General features: G+C 48.8%; 3 protein-coding genes across 4 annotated transcripts in view; 2 read left to right on the forward strand and 1 right to left on the reverse strand.

The window, feature by feature from the left end:
• The window catches only part of LOC103466854 (alcohol dehydrogenase [NADP(+)]), a 9773-nt gene extending 8736 nt beyond the window's left edge, over nucleotides 1-1037 (forward strand). The window contains 3 exon segments of the mRNA XM_017305182.1: nucleotides 56-175; nucleotides 289-371; nucleotides 439-1037. Of these exon segments, the coding sequence (XP_017160671.1) occupies nucleotides 56-175; nucleotides 289-371; nucleotides 439-472 (237 nt within the window). The 3' untranslated portion in view covers nucleotides 473-1037.
• On the reverse strand, nucleotides 545-7201 carry klhl36 (kelch-like family member 36). Of its 2 annotated transcripts, none has more exons than XM_008412705.2 (9): nucleotides 7060-7201; nucleotides 6716-6798; nucleotides 6305-6499; nucleotides 6050-6172; nucleotides 5645-5866; nucleotides 5274-5579; nucleotides 4969-5196; nucleotides 4748-4905; nucleotides 545-1820 (listed from the first exon to the last, which is right to left on the reverse strand). In XM_008412705.2, the coding sequence occupies exons 2-9, from the start codon at nucleotides 6767-6769 to the stop codon at nucleotides 1250-1252; spliced, it is 1857 nt and encodes a 618-aa protein (XP_008410927.1). In that variant the 5' UTR covers nucleotides 6770-6798; nucleotides 7060-7201; the 3' UTR covers nucleotides 545-1249. The 2 variants fall into 2 exon arrangements, with proteins under 2 accessions (XP_008410927.1, XP_008410926.1); XM_008412704.2 differs by having other exon boundaries at nucleotides 6716-6778; nucleotides 7060-7200.
• A 3136-nt stretch (nucleotides 7202-10337) lies between these two features.
• cotl1 (coactosin-like F-actin binding protein 1) lies at nucleotides 10338-13543 on the forward strand. Its single transcript, XM_008412703.2, has 4 exons — nucleotides 10338-10726; nucleotides 11195-11277; nucleotides 12266-12423; nucleotides 12489-13543. Exons 1-4 carry the CDS (start codon nucleotides 10650-10652, stop codon nucleotides 12597-12599), a joined length of 429 nt encoding a protein of 142 aa, XP_008410925.1. The 5' UTR covers nucleotides 10338-10649; the 3' UTR covers nucleotides 12600-13543.
• Nucleotides 13544-15133: the final 1590 nt, after the last annotated feature.

The raw sequence follows: 15133 nt of genomic DNA on the forward strand, positions 1-15133 counted from the left end.
GCGACTGGAAGAAAAGCTGGACCCCGTTGCCAAGGCCGACCCCGTCGCTATGCAGGCCGACCCCGTCGCCAAGGCCGACCCCGTCGCTATGCAGGCCGACCCCGTCGCCAAGGCCGACCCCGTCGCTATGCAAGCCGACCCCGTCGCTATGCAGGCCGACCCCGTCGCCATGCAGGCCGACCTTTGGTAGATTTTCCCCGACTCGGCGAGGCTCTCTGGTTCCTCTGGGGAAACTGACCCGGTTCTGCCAGAACTCCTTGAGGTTCTGACCCAGCCTGAACCTCGCAGGTCTTCGACTTCGACCTCGGCGAAGACGACATGGACGCCCTGAGAGGCCTGGACCGCGGCTGGAAGGCCTGCGTTCTGGATGAGTGAGTCAGAACCAGAACCGGACCCGGTCGCTCGGGTCCACATGCTGACTGTGGTTGTGTTCCTCAGAATCAAGTCCCACCCCTACTACCCGTTCGAGTGACGGAGGGGGCGGAGCCACCCGGACCGCACCATGAAGAACCACGTGACCCGATCTGAAACGAAAACCCGGTTCTGGTGGTTCTGATGCTTTTATTACAGTACTGAGAACATAAACACCTCTGGAGAGTAACAGTTTAGTCTGGCTGGTTCTGGTGGTTCTGATTAACTGCCAGATCCGACTCGTTCGATTTTTATACTTTTTGATTCTTCTTGAGTTTCTGCTTAGAGCAAAAACACAAAGTCTGTTCTGACCTCCGACCCAGAACCTCCACCCAGAACCTCCGACCCAGAACCACCGACCCAGAACCTCCGACCCAGAACCTCTGACCCAGAACCTTCGACCCCGAACCCCGACCCAGAACCTCCGACCCAGAACCTCCGACCCAGAACCTCCGACCCAGAACCAGAAGGCTTCAAAACCTCCCTGGTTCTGTCTGGACCTCCCGACCCGCTTCCTCCCGTGGTTCTGGACCGCTCCAGAACAGAATCTCCTGGAAACATTTTAAAAAGTCAACATCTGATCAGATTGTTTTTTCCTTTGATCATAAATAAATCTGAAGAAGCTGGCTTCCTGTTTCTGCTCCTTCACAATAAAAGTCTTGAATGCATCTCTGCAAGGATCAGTGAAGGTAAAATGGCGGCTGGGTGGACCGACCCGACCCGACCCAGTAGATGTGCAGTAGACGAACTGGGCCTGGTTCTAAATTGAGATTAAAATGTGCATAAGTTTTAGAGCAGAACTCGTGGTTCTGACCCGACAGCAGCAGAATCGGCGCCACTAAGGCGGCGACTCGCTCCCGCCTCTTCGGCCCAGTTTCTTCTTCTCTGGTTCCGGACGTGGCGGTTCCGCCCTGACAATGCATACGCAGGCGGCGGCGCCGGCTGTGCGCATGGGCAAGTCGGGTCCTCGGGACCAGAACCCAGCATCCGGGTCAAACACCTGCGTGACCCGGGAGAAGGCGGCGCTCTCCCAGCTGTAGCCGCCCAGCACGTAGATCCTGCCGGCCCAGACCGCCAGGCCCGCCTCGCTGCCGGGCCGCAGTAGCGGCGCCGCCCGGGTCCACTGATCCGACCGTGGGTCAAAGAACTCGGCGTCCAGGATGTCGAAGCGCTCGGCGGTGTCGGCGTGGTCGTCACTGCCCCCGATGGCGTAGATGAGGTGGCGCAGGGACGCCATGCGGTGCCAGCCGCGGGCCACGGACATGGGCGGGCGGTTCCGCCACACCTCGCCGGGCCGGGCCAGGTCTAGGCTCAGCACGTCCCGCCGGTACGGCCCGATCTGGAAGTCGTGACCCCCAGAGATGTAGACCGCCCCCTGGTGGACGGCGCCGGCGTGGCCATAGGTGGGCCTGGAAGACGAGCAGAACCTCAGAGTCCGTCATGCGCAGAACAGACCAGACATTTTTTGGCACACGGTTCTTCTGCATCCTGGATTTTTACTGTTCCATTTTTATGCTGTTCAGCTTGTTCTGTTAATGCTGGCTATATTTCCTGGTATTCATAAACTTTATACTTTTTCTAATATTCAGCTTTTTAGGAATTTTTCAGCCTCATTGAAATGAATGGACTAAGATTCTGGGCCCGGATCGCCGATAGAATTGGCTTCAGAGGCAGGAAACGAGGCAGCAGCCATTTTGAGGTTAGGCAGTTAAACAGCTTTTTAACACCTGGGGAAAAGTGATTAGGTTTAAAAAACTGTTTCATGTAACTTTGCATACATCCTGTAGATTGTTACTTGCTAATGTGCTATGGTTAGATGGTGTAGTAAAATTAGCATCGTCAACTATCATGCTAGCAAAAACTAATATAATTATGATACCCTTTAAGCTAATTTGATTTTAACTAGTTTCAGCTTTTACGTGGATTTTTTTCACTCTGCATGGAGTATGTTACTGCAGGTCAACATGCTAGTGCTAGCCCAGATGTGACCATTAGTATTTTAGCTAGTTTTAGCTTATTAGCTTATTTTACCTTATAAGTTGTTGTGATCTTCAAATTCAGATTTGTAAGCACTGTTCTGCACCAACTGGTATATGGAGGACCAAAACTGACATAATAAAAAATAAAAGCATAAATATATATGTATGCTTTTATTTTTGGCCCTCCATATTGGTAATAACTGTTTCATGGATTTTCACCAAAAAGCATACAGCGTCACACTGTATTTTTCGCAGGAAATGCACATTTTTGAGTTCAATGATCTTGTAGAAATTATGATAAAGGCTCAGATCAGATGATTATTTCACTATAATTACATTCTGGCACTTTATGTTTTTAAATGTGCAACCTTTTGGATTTAGATAATGTGGTCAGAAGATGCAAACAAGTAGCCACGCAAAAGCTATTTTTATTATATTTTAATAAAAAATAAATAAAATTCACATCACAAGTTTATATTAAGTTTTGGTGTTTAACACCGTCTGTGCTAAAGTGCAGCGGTCAGAAAGCTGAGCAGCTTCACCGTTTCTCTCATCTTTACTGTTGTCTGTTCTTCAGAGCGGCTAACCGCTAGCAGCGCTGCTAATACATTCTGCTGCTAAGCTAAGCGCATGCGCTGCTCCTTGTTAAATTCCAATTGCTCCTCCTGCTGAGCAGCTCTGGTAGCGGCATGTAAATACATAGACATGAATACTAGACGCCTCATGGAGCGCCGAGTCCTAATTACGTCACCGCCATCTTGTTTGTGGCAGCAGAGGATCGGAGCTCCTTCAGTCCTTTGCTTTGTGTTTCAACCGTTTTACGGAACAAACTGGATTCATTCTCATTACCTTCCCAGGTAAGAATGAAAGATCAGAATCACTTTGCAGCCAGATTTTCGCTTCTAAACAACCGGAAAATATTTTCTATGTAGCTAAATTGGCCCGAAATAACCGCTGATTGTTAGCATAGCAGCTAATATAACCGCTGGTTGTTAGCGTAGCAGCTAATATAACCACTGATTGTTAGCGTAGCAGCTAATATAACCGCTGAYTGTTAGCATAGCAGCTAATATAACCGCTGATTGTTAGCATAGCAGCTAACGTTTCATCCTGTTTTCTACTGAGAGCTGATGAGAAACGGCTGTTAGAGGAGAAGTGAATTAAAAACCAGAGGATTTAGTGAGTAAAGGTCAGTCAGGATCAGAGCTGGAGCTGCTGGTCTTCAGTCTGTTTCCAGCTCAGCTTCTCCATGTCGGTGTTTAGCTATAAAGATGCTACKAGTCAGAGCCCAACATGCTGAAAATGGCTTTTTATGAATGTGAAGGAAACATTTATGTATTTTCTATTHCACTTTKGGATCATTTCTCTKTTATTCTTGGCTTTAGCCTGTGAACCAGGACGTCTCAGAAGTCACTGAGTTCTCCCAGTGTGACCAGCAGACTGAAGCCAGTGACCAGTGTTCCCAGTATAATGAATACATGTTTTATTATTTCACTTTTTGTTGTAAATATCTCAGTCTGAAGTATTATAATACAGCTTTTGTAATGAAATAAACATAATTTACTCTGTTAGAATTATTTTCTCTCTGCTGTCAATAGTTGACAAACTGTAATAAATATTTATTCTCTGGAACAAAGTAAGAAAAATATGTAGTTTAATGTTTGACAATGACTGATTTATAAATCAAGTCATTTCTCAATAACGTATAAAAATAAATGCAGGAACATTATTAGTTTCTTGTCTTGAAATGTTAAATGTACGTTAAATTATGGACTCATGTAAATATATTCTTTAATAAAACTGTAAAAGTGTCTGTTCATCAGTTTCAATATAAAATGATCAGAATAATTTATATCYAATAAAACATTGAGCTCTTTATTCAGAAATGCCCCAAAACTATTAAATAATCACATCAAAAGTTAGAAACTGTCTTTAGTCATTTCTCTGATTGCCAAATATATTAATGTGTGAGAAAATGTGTCAATGGCAGAAATTAACTTAAAATACTTTTTAGAACGGCACTTTATAAAGTTCGGTCCATTTACCTGCATTAGCTACTGGCAGAGATGCCACATTCAATATGGCCGACGCTGTTACGCATCGCAGCAACGGGCCGGCCCGCTCCATGACCTTTGACCCGCGCCATGACCTTTGACCCGCCCCATGAGGCGTCTGCGTATTAATGTAAATACGGCAGATTGCAGTGACGTAAACCACAAACCAATCAGTGGATGCGGCCAGCAGCCAATCAAATCGTTTCGGCGCTCTGATCTGCTGAACCGGGATCGGACCGGTTAGAGGCGGGCTAGTGGAAAGGTGATCTAAACTGGGGTCCCTTCCCACCGGTGGGTCCCTACCTGGGCAGCGGCGGCCCACAGGCCCAGCGGTCCTCGGCAGGGCGGTAGACCTCGACGGAGGCCAGCGCCCCGCTGGCGTTCCTGCCCCCCACGGCGATCAGTGACTCGCCAACGGCTGCCAGGTAGAAGTCGACCCGTCGCTGTTTCATCGGCGCCCCCTAGGAGACAGGCGGGTCAGCGCAGGAAGCTCTGAGCGGGAAAGAGGCGGGACTTCCTCTGACCTCGGTCCACTGTTGGAGGCGCGGGTCGTAGCGGTGCAGCCGGTTGCAGGCGGCGTCTCCGCCGTTGTCCCCGGAGGCGCTGCCGCCCGCGGCGTAGATGAAACCAGCGAGAACCGCCAGGCAGTGGTGGCTGCGCGGCGCAGGCAGCTGCGCCTGCAGCTCCCAGCGGCCCGACTCGCCGTCCAGGCGCCACATGCCGCCGCTCAGCTGCTGGCCGCGCTCGCCCACCTCAGAGAGACGCAGACCGGGCCGCTGTTAACCTTTGACCTCACGTTTCAGGTCGGTCTGGAAGGAAGCGGCAGTACCTCTCCACCAATCAGCATCAGCCGCTCAGCCCCGCCCCTCAGCGCGGTTCGGTCCGTCTGCAGCAGCGGCTGGGCGCTGGGCCGGGCCTGGTACCGCAGCGCCTCCTCCACCAGCTGCTGGCAGCCGGTTCCGTCGGGCAGCTGTTCCCGGATCGCCGGCAGAACCCGGCCCACCAGATCTCCAGCCGGCATCAGAGGGAACCGGATGTGGGCCAGCAGCTGCTTGGCGTGGGGAGTCCGGTCCGGGTTCTGGCCCAGCCACTGCAGAGCGGCCTGCAGAAGGTTCTGCTCGCTGTCATACTGGACCTGAGGCAGAACCAGAGGCTCCAGAACCGCCGCCGAGCTTTGGAACCTGAGGCCCAGGGTCTTACCTGGCTGCTGGACAGATAGGAGGTCAGCTTGTGCAGCGGAAGGTTCTGGAGGAAGTCTGGAGTGAGGCGGAGCCTGGAGAACCGGGCCAGAACCCAGCGATCGATGAAGCTGTCCAGCCGCTCCAGGCTGTAGAACCGGGCCACCTGCTGCAGGTCCAGGTAGTTCTCCTCGCTCACCTGCTGCTCCAGGTACTGGCAGCAGAAATCCACGGCTCGCCACAGCTGCAGAACCAGAACCAGAACATTCTGGTGGTGAGAAACAGCCGCTGGATCAAACGAGGACATTTCACTCCAGTGACGCCTAACAAAGTCTGAGCTTTGAATAGGCCACTGACTGGTCCCGGTTCTGGTCCCGGTCCTGGTTCTGGTCCCGGTTCTGGTCCCGGTCCCCGGGCAGCGTCTCACCTGCAGCAGGTGCGCGGCCTCCAGCACGTCGTGGACGTTTCCTCCGTCCAGCTGCAGCTGTCCGCTGTACAGGAAGTCCAGAACCGCCTCCAGTCCCACGGAGGACACGCCCACTAGCTGCACCTGGGACACGTCCACCAGTTCAGAACTGATTAATAAAGCTTTGACTAGGACACGTCTGTTTGGTGGACTCTGGACTCAGAGGTCCGATCAGAACCATCTGGTCCCATCAGAATCTGAATGGTTTTGTCCTACCTCCGGCTGGAGCTCCTCCCTCATCCCCAGGCTGAACATGGCCCGGAAGTAGGGGCTGCAGACGGCCAGCAGGGCCCGATGGGCCCGGAACCGCCGGCCCGCCGCCACCAGAACCACGTCACAGAACCGGGTCTGCTGGCGCTGATCGCTGAAGCCCCGCAGAACCTCCAGCGCCTGGTCCGGGAAGCGGAACGTCTGCAGGGAGGCAGAGGCCCGTTAGAACGCTGGTTCTGGTGGAACCGGCTCAGACAGAACTGGGTCAGGAACCGGCCGTTGGCATGGCAACCAACACCACTCAGCTGCACTCGGTGGTGAAGAAGATGGAGTTATGATGAGCATGAAAACACCAGAGAACTACATTACCCAGAATGCAACAGTCAACGCCCCAGCATCTGCTGCAGCTGCTCTCACCTGCGATGGTTCGCTGACCCGGCAGAACCGACCCGGATGGTCTGGTCCGTCCATGACAATCACCTGGGAGACGGACGGAGACACTGAGAGACGGAATGAGACACTGAGAGACGGAMTGAGACACTGAGAGACAGACTGAGACACTGAGAGACGGAVBGAGACACTGAGAGACGGAATGAGACACTGAGAGACAGACTGAGACACTGAGAGACVGACGGAGACACTGAGAGACGGAAKGAGACACTGAGAGACAGACTGAGACACTGAGAGACAGACGGAGACACAGACTGAGACACTGAGAGACGGGCTGAGACACTCAACAGAGAACAGGACAGAGTCCCTACCTGCGGCGGGGACACACCGGAAAGCGGGACATTTTCTCTTTGAGCCGAGCAGGAAACCCGCTGCTAGTTTTCGTGTCAGCTCATCTTTACTGTTAACTTCCGTTAAGGTCTTTCAAAATAAGGTTTCGTTTTCTTTCTCGTCACAAAGTCTGTTGCCATGGTGACGTCCATCTTTGACCCCCTTCAGTCTATGATGTGCACTACAGCCCCATCAAAACATAAAACTAAAATACATTTTAAAATAATTAAATTCAGACTAAAACGTCGCTGCTCACGTGACGACAAGACGAGAAAAATCTGAACTTTTCTCCTGTGTCTTTTATTTCTAAATCAAATATTTCAACCGGAAGTTTTGTCGTTTTTGTGAGCGTTCAAGACTAAAAATGTTAAGACCGAGGCGGACTTTGGCGAACTGCATTACCCACGATGCATTGCTGCTTGTGACGTTTTGAGTTAAAACGCGGATTTATTGCAACGTTTTGTTTGTTCGAGTCTTAATAGAAAGTCCAAGGAAAATATCATGACGAGGCACATTAGAAATAAAACGTTTGATTTGATAAACTAAAACACAAGAGTCACAAATTTCAAATCCTAAATAACATATTGGTGTAAAGATTGGACGTTTCAGCACTTTCTAAAATAAAATTATTTCACTTGGAGGTGATTTTTAGAAAGCAGTATTTGTGAATAAAACTTAACTCCTCATCCCCTGTATTATATTAAAACTTAAATATAGAAAAAAATGTTTATTATCTCAAAATGTCAGTCACAAAAAGCAGGAATGGATATTTATTTTGAATTTCTTTTACAGAAAGTCATTATAGGGAAAACATTACACATAATTATGAAATCATTAATATGTTAAGTTTTTGTGGGGCTGGAATATAAATCTGTTTATTTCTTATTATCTTCATGATTTTTAAACATGTTTTCTTCTCAGACTAGAGCAGAAAACTGATGAATTTCTGGTCATATTTGTGGTTCATAAAGTCACAACATTCATAGTTTCTTTGAAAAAGAACATTCTGGTTCCACTAGTCTTTATATTTTTCACAATGCAGCATCAGGCATTTCTTTTAAATGTTCATATATGCCTTATGTTTGTCCTTATTATTAGCTCCGCTTCATACCAAGCTAACGTTTAGCTGCATAAAACATGATTTTATGAGTAAAACTCGTGTCTCTATTAGTCAAATGGCAGATTGATCAATTGAATATTAGCACATTTTAATGTGTATTTTTTGCCATCTTGGAAATATGGCAAAGTTCACACAGCAGCTGTTAGTCGCAAAAAAATAAAATAAAAACAGTTTTACTGAAATAATTTTGTCCCACTGAACATGAGAGATTACATCAAATTTCCTGTATTCAACAAGTCATAACAAAACATTTCTCCAACAAACATCTATACCCAACAATGACTTAGGAAAGCAGAAATACCTTTACTGTTCATTTAAAATGATCTGTTTTGTTGTAGTCGTACATTTGGGCAGCAGAATGCCTAAACAGTGACCAGTGCCGCCATCTTGGATGTGAGGTTACGACCCAGGGCCGTTCTGTCCCAACCCTGACCCCTGACCCCTGAACCTGAGTCCAGTCTCCAGCAGGGCGCTGGGACCGGGTCGTTCAGGTGGCATCAGATTTATGAGTTTTATTACTGATATTTCCACTCGACCTTTATTGTGATTATTTATTCCATCCAGCATCTCAACAGTTTATCGCTGTAAAATAAAATCCTCGTTAAAAAATAAAACCCTCATTCATGGTTTTTTAAATTAGGATTAAAAACATGAAAAACTTGCTTTTATGAGAATCTGCTAGAACTTTAAACATATATTTCTCCAAAAAAAATGTAAAACTTTTAACGTGATGATAAATATTTAAGTTTTAGAAATGATTCTCTTCCCCACTGGAGAACCAGAACCAGCTGTCCTATCAGGTACGTTAACCTGGATCAGTGACTCCCTGACCTCTGACCTCAGAATGACTGAAGGACTGTCAGAAGGTCAGAAGGTCAACGTCCTGTCAGACCTCCTGGTGTCAATAAAACATTTTTCTTCTTTTTTTATAACCGTCGGCATCAGATTAGCATCTCAAAAGTATTGATGTTGATGTTAGCGAGTCATGACAGGCATGAGACTGGCATACAGCAACAGTCTTCAGTCAGGGGCCTCGCCACAGACGCTGTGAGACTGACTGCTACTGGAGATCCTTCCTACCCACAGCATCACCATCCACACCGACTCTTTAAAGATATTTGAATGATCTGAATTATGGCAACATCTTAATTCCATCTTTTAAATCTAAATTCTTATTTTTGAACCATTAAAATTAAGATTTGGAGATTTCTGTTCAAAAATGTTGAATGAAACCGAAAATAAGATAATTTATCCTGATTTATGCATCAAAGTCATGTCATTTGAACCTAAACTCAGAATGAAACAACAAAAGCACATTTTATTCATCTGTTTACAGACATTTTATCATTTCTGTTTGAGATTTTTGAGTTTAAATCAACTGAAGCCGTTTTGTGTCTCATGTCGGCATCAGAGCTGCAGACACCGGAGTCACCAGCAGGGGGCAGAATGCTGCCGCTGCTGCTGCCCCAGCAGGTGACGGAGAACGGAAGCAGCACTTCCTGCTGCACGAGGCTCTCAGCCGGAAATCAGCCGCTTATATTTACTAATAATTAACAATCAATGACAAGCAGAAACTGTGAAAAGCGGCTTTTATTAAACATTCCCAATGTGATTCATTGAAACAGGAATAAATCTAATCAGATCCGATATATGAAGCCGGAACCGGAAATTATTCATTCACCCTTCAGAATAAAAGATGGAGGATTTATTAATGTAGTTTATTTACATGAGGTCATATTTAACGTCCAGTTTTCACATAGATGGGACATCCTGGACGGTCGGTGAGACGCGCAGATTCCTGTGATTTTCCTGTTTGGTTCCGTCAGCTGGAGCGTCTTGTTGTTATTTCCATAAAGTTTCTGTGTTCTGGCAGTTTCACTGTCCGTCTCTGCGGATTTCATCATAAACAAGAAGTTGAGTTAAAACTTCACGTCCAGCTTTTTGACAAATAATGAGGTATTATTGAAGAGCTGGGAGTTTTTTCTTCTTCTTTATGCAAACAAGAACCAGATAACCAAATAATATTCTACATGTTTTTCATTTAATAATCATGATCAGTCAAATATTCAGCTCAAATGATCGAAATTGTTAATAAACCCGAGTCTTTCTTTGTTCCTCTGCCTGTGGACTTTACTTTGAAGAGTCGGTTCCGGAAGCTGTGTTGCGTGTGGCGCAGCTTGACAGCGCCCCCTGGAGACGCGGAGCGGCCAGAAGGAGGTGATCGCGTCTCCTGCCTGGTGACTAGCAGCACCAACGCCCATAAATTGGACCCATCCAGGAAATGAAGCCACTTTCTAGCAGAAGCGCCGCTTCGTCCCGTTAACTCCGCGGCTCCCGCAGCGCCCCGCACCGCAGCCCGTTTTCTCCCGCCCTCCTCTCAGCATCCTCCTCTCCACTCAGCTGCTGTTTCCACCCGGTTCGGTCCAGTTTAGGTGCGTTTCCTCCAGAACCATGCCGACCCAGATCGATAAAGATGCCTGCAGAGAAGCTTACAACCAGGTTCGAGACGACAACTCGGACACCAGCTGGTGAGTCCATTCAGAAAATCACATTTTACTCCTTATTCTCTATAAAACGGGTCACGGACGTAAAACGGGCCAGAATCGGAACCACCGACTAGTTTTACGTCCTTCGGCTGGTGAGACCCGATCGGTCCGGTTCTTATCTGATGTAATCAGAGCGAAACGTTTAAATCTGGTTCTCCACACAAAGCGGATCCATCCGGGTCACTTTCTGCCTCATCAACTCATTAGACTAGAAACCAAGAGCCGCACCTGCTGCTTGGCCCGGTTCCGGTCCGGTTCTGGTGCTGCGGAGGCCCAGCGGGGCAGAACTAATTCACTTTGTTCTGTATTCATGGAGCTGACGGCTGTGACGTCACAGGATCCATTCTAGGAGGGGGGGATCCCGACCATCACCTGGACCCGTTCTGGAGTCGGAACCAGAACCCAGCTGGTCTGATTCGGTGCAGTAACGACCTGCTGCTGTTCCTGCAGGGCGGCGTTCAAGTACGAGGACTCCGTCATCGTCCCGGCGGGCGTGGGGACCGACTACCGGGACTTCAAGCAGCTGTGCACAGGTGAGGCGCAGCTGGGGGGCAGGTGAGGCGCAGCTGGGGGGCAGGTGAGGCGGCGGCCAGGTGAGGCGGCGGCCCGGTTCTGCTGCAGCACTTCCTGCTCAGCGGCTCTCGGGTCTCCGAGCTCCTTATTTAGCAGCGAGTCGCTGAGCAGGAGGAGCCAATCAGATCCTGGAGAGCAGCAGGAAGTGATGACAGCAGAGCAGGAAGTGATGACAGCAGAGCAGGAAGTGATGACGGCTGAGCTCAGCAGGTCTGGCATGTTAAACCCACTTCCTGGTTCCAGAACCGGCACCAGAACCCGACCGGCTCTTTTCTTAGATTGAATTTATTATTTCATTTGAAAAGCAAAATGTGAAACTCAAGGCTGGGGGAAGTTCTGGTTCTGGTTCTGGTTCTGGTCCAGGTTCTGGTTCTGGTCCAGGTCCTGGTTCTGGTCCAGCTCCTGGTTCTGGTTCTGGTTCTGGTCCAGGTTCTGGTTCTGGTCCAGCTCCTGGTTCTGGTTCTGGTCCAGGTCCAGCTCCTGGTTCTGGTTCTGGTCCAGGTCCAGGTTCTGGTCCAGGTTCTGGTCCAGGTTCTGGTTCTGGTCCAGGTTCTGGTCCAGNCCAGGTCCAGGTTCTGGTCCAGGTTCTGGTCCAGGTTCTGGTTCTGGTCCAGGTTCTGGTCCAGGTTCTGGTCCAGGTCCAGCTCCTGGTTCTGGTTCTGGTCCAGGACCAGGTCCAGGTTCTGGTTCTGGTCCAGGTCCAGGTTCTGGTCCAGGTCCAGGTCCAGGTTCTGATCCAGGTTCTGGTCGGCTGAACTGGATCCAGAACAGGGATCCGGTTGTGATGTTTCCGGACCAGCTGGTGGCTCAGAACCGCCAGCCGGTGTGGGTCGGGTTCGGGTCGGGTTCTGGCCGGTGTGGGTCGAGTCGGGTTCTGGCCGGGTTCTGGCCGGGTCGGGTCCGGTCGGGTCGGGTTCTGCAGAACCCTGACGCTGTGCTCGTCCCCAGACGACGTCCCTCTGTTCGGCTTCGTTCGCTTCCTGACCGGCGACGCCATGAGCAAACGGGCCAAGTTCACCCTGATCACCTGGATCGGCGAGCGGGTCGGCGGCCTGCAGCGCGCCAAGATCAGCACCGACAAGACGCTCGTCAAGGACGTGGTGCAGGTAGGAGCCGGGCCCGCCGGGCCGGTACCGGTACCAGGAGGTTCTCCTAACTCTGATCTCTGCAGAACTTTGCCAAGGAGTTCATGGTCAGCGACCCGCGGGAGCTGGAGGAGGAGTACCTGTGCTCCGAGCTGAGGAAGGCCGGCGGCGCCAACTACGACGCTCAGGCCGAGTAGAGGAGGTCCAGTGGAGGGAACCGGGTCGGGGAACCGGGTCGGGGAACATGGACAGGGGGGAGGGGGGTTGGGGGGGCTACAGGTGACCAATAAACCTAGATTTCTACGCCGCTTGATGAAAACGTGATCCTACAGGAAACGCCGTCTGCCAGGTGTTCCCACTTTAACCAGTCGGTACCAGAACCAGCACAGCTCTTACTGGGGAAGCTGGGATTACTGGGCGCTAAATGCTAGCCTAGCTTAGCTCATCACCAGACTGGGAATCGGGGATCCAGCCTGGAGCTTCAGTTTGTTTTAAAAATGATTCATTTCTTCCACTTGTTTATGTAAAGCTAACACCGTTAGCTGAAAATGCTAATGCTCTGACCAAGCTAACAGCTGAAGCCCCCAGGTCTTAAAGGGGAAGTTCATGTTCTGTGAAATGTGTGGTTATTGTCTTCAGCTCAACAATCGTTTTCTGAATGTTTCCACTCAATTTATCTTTTCTAAAACTTCGTACAAATATTTAGTTTGGACTTGTTTTAAAATCTCTAGCCATTAGCTGTAGCCTGTGGAGAAGCTAGCTTGTAAAGTAATATAGTTGGTACCCATAAGCGCTCCGTAGAACCCCATTTCACCTGACATTTGGGTTTTATCGGCACCTTAAAGACGCCCGTCATCAACACGCCGCCGTGACCTCTGACCTGGACCAGGAGGGAACCTGCAGCCGTTAGCTTTAGCTCCCGTGTTGCCATGGAGACCAGCAGCTGCTTCAGGACTCGCTCTGATCGGATCATGCAAACGGTGACGGGTGGCGAAGGCTGCCTTAGTGGAGAGAGGTGCATCATGGGAGCTGGAGGACGCTGCGCTGTGATTGGCTGCTCCTGCAGGATGTGAGGCGCTTGGTTTTGTTCTGGTCCAACTCTTCCTGCCCCCAAGAATAAAGAAAACATCATTTTTCTCTCTGTATAAGTTTCTACATTTTTCTATCTTTTAACATTTGGTGAAGATTTTCCAAAAAATCATGAAACGAGTCATTTCAAAATAAAATGTGATGTTTGGATTTTCCAGATTCTGTTTGTGTCCGAGTCTCATTTTAAGAGCTGCTGGATTCATGAAGCTGCTTGTGGTTTTCAACAGACGCCAAGGTCACACAAGGTCAAATCAACAGACGCCAAGGTCACACAAGGTCAAATCAACAGACGCCAAGGTCACACAAGGTCAAATCAACAGACGCCAAGGTCACACAAAAGGTCAAACATTTCTAAATGCATTAGCATCACAGAGTTCAACAGAAACGTCTTGATGATCCAAAGGATGTGGAACAGAAAAGATTGACAGTTTTTCCTCAGGAGGAAACTTCAGTGTAACATGAAAACATGATAATATCCAGTACAGCGAGGATTTTAACATCAAAAGTTGAATTTTATCAAAAATATCCAACTGAGTGGCTTGTTTATGTTTGTATTTGCCCATTAAAGACAACAAATTATTGACAATAAGAAAATAAAAACTGCAGGGGTGTGAATACTAATGCAGCTGCAGGAAGGATCTGCGACGACGCTACTTATTGAGCTACAGAGTCCTGATGACAAAGCACTGTTAGCATCCTGTTAGCATGCAGCTAATCCTAACTAAATATATTTTTCATATGGATTTCACGTCCATGAAAACCATGAAATTCCAGGCCTACTGGTCACAGAGAAGTGACCTTTGAACCCCAGTTACTGTTCAAGCTGAATGAAGGGTTAGCATGCTAATGCTAATTGTGCAGCTGAATGAGGGGTTAGCTGCAGTAGCTAGCGGCCCGACAGGCAGATTGAGACGCAGCTCGGCATGTAAAGGGAATGTTGGCATGCAGAACTGTGGGAGTGAACAAGGACCCAGAACGTTGCTGCATTCCTCGGCCGCCTCCTCGCCGCAGCATCACATGTTCTGGCAGAAAGCCCGGCTATTGTTCCAGAGCCGACCCAAAGCAAATCTGGCTTGTTTTGTGGAGAAAGTTGCTCCTTTCTGGTACTTGAACCAAAACTGGGTCTCTGTCCATCAGTTGAACAATAGTTGCTTGTTGCTTCCAGCGGACGGAGCAACTTCTTATCACAGCTGATCGGCTAACACCCGGAACCACAGACTCTGAACAAGACCCTGGTTCTGAAGGGACCAGAGTCCTGGAGACTTGTTGCTCCACCGGACCTGCCCTTGGCAATGTTGCGCCATCAGGTATTGCCCCACCAACACCTAGCAACCCGCTGCAACCGACCAATCACTCATGTTTATCACTGTTCATTATTGCAGTTTATTACCTAATTCCTGTTTAGTACTTATTACCGTTTAGTTACTGTTTATTACCGCACAGTTACTGTTGAACTGCTGAGTAAAGGTTCTGACCTGAATGTCCCTAAGCGAAATTTAAAAAGCAGAATAATTATTAATAAACCATGCAGTGTTCAACAAACTGGTTCTGGTCCATTGGGTCGGATCTGTTAGAGCAGCAGAGAGATGCATTGAGGCAGCATTAGCATCAGGCAGCATTAGCATCAGGCAGCATTAGCATC

Source organism: Poecilia reticulata, linkage group LG6, assembly GCF_000633615.1.
Source record: "Poecilia reticulata strain Guanapo linkage group LG6, Guppy_female_1.0+MT, whole genome shotgun sequence".
In the NCBI taxonomy this organism is placed as follows: Eukaryota; Metazoa; Chordata; class Actinopteri; order Cyprinodontiformes; family Poeciliidae; genus Poecilia; species Poecilia reticulata.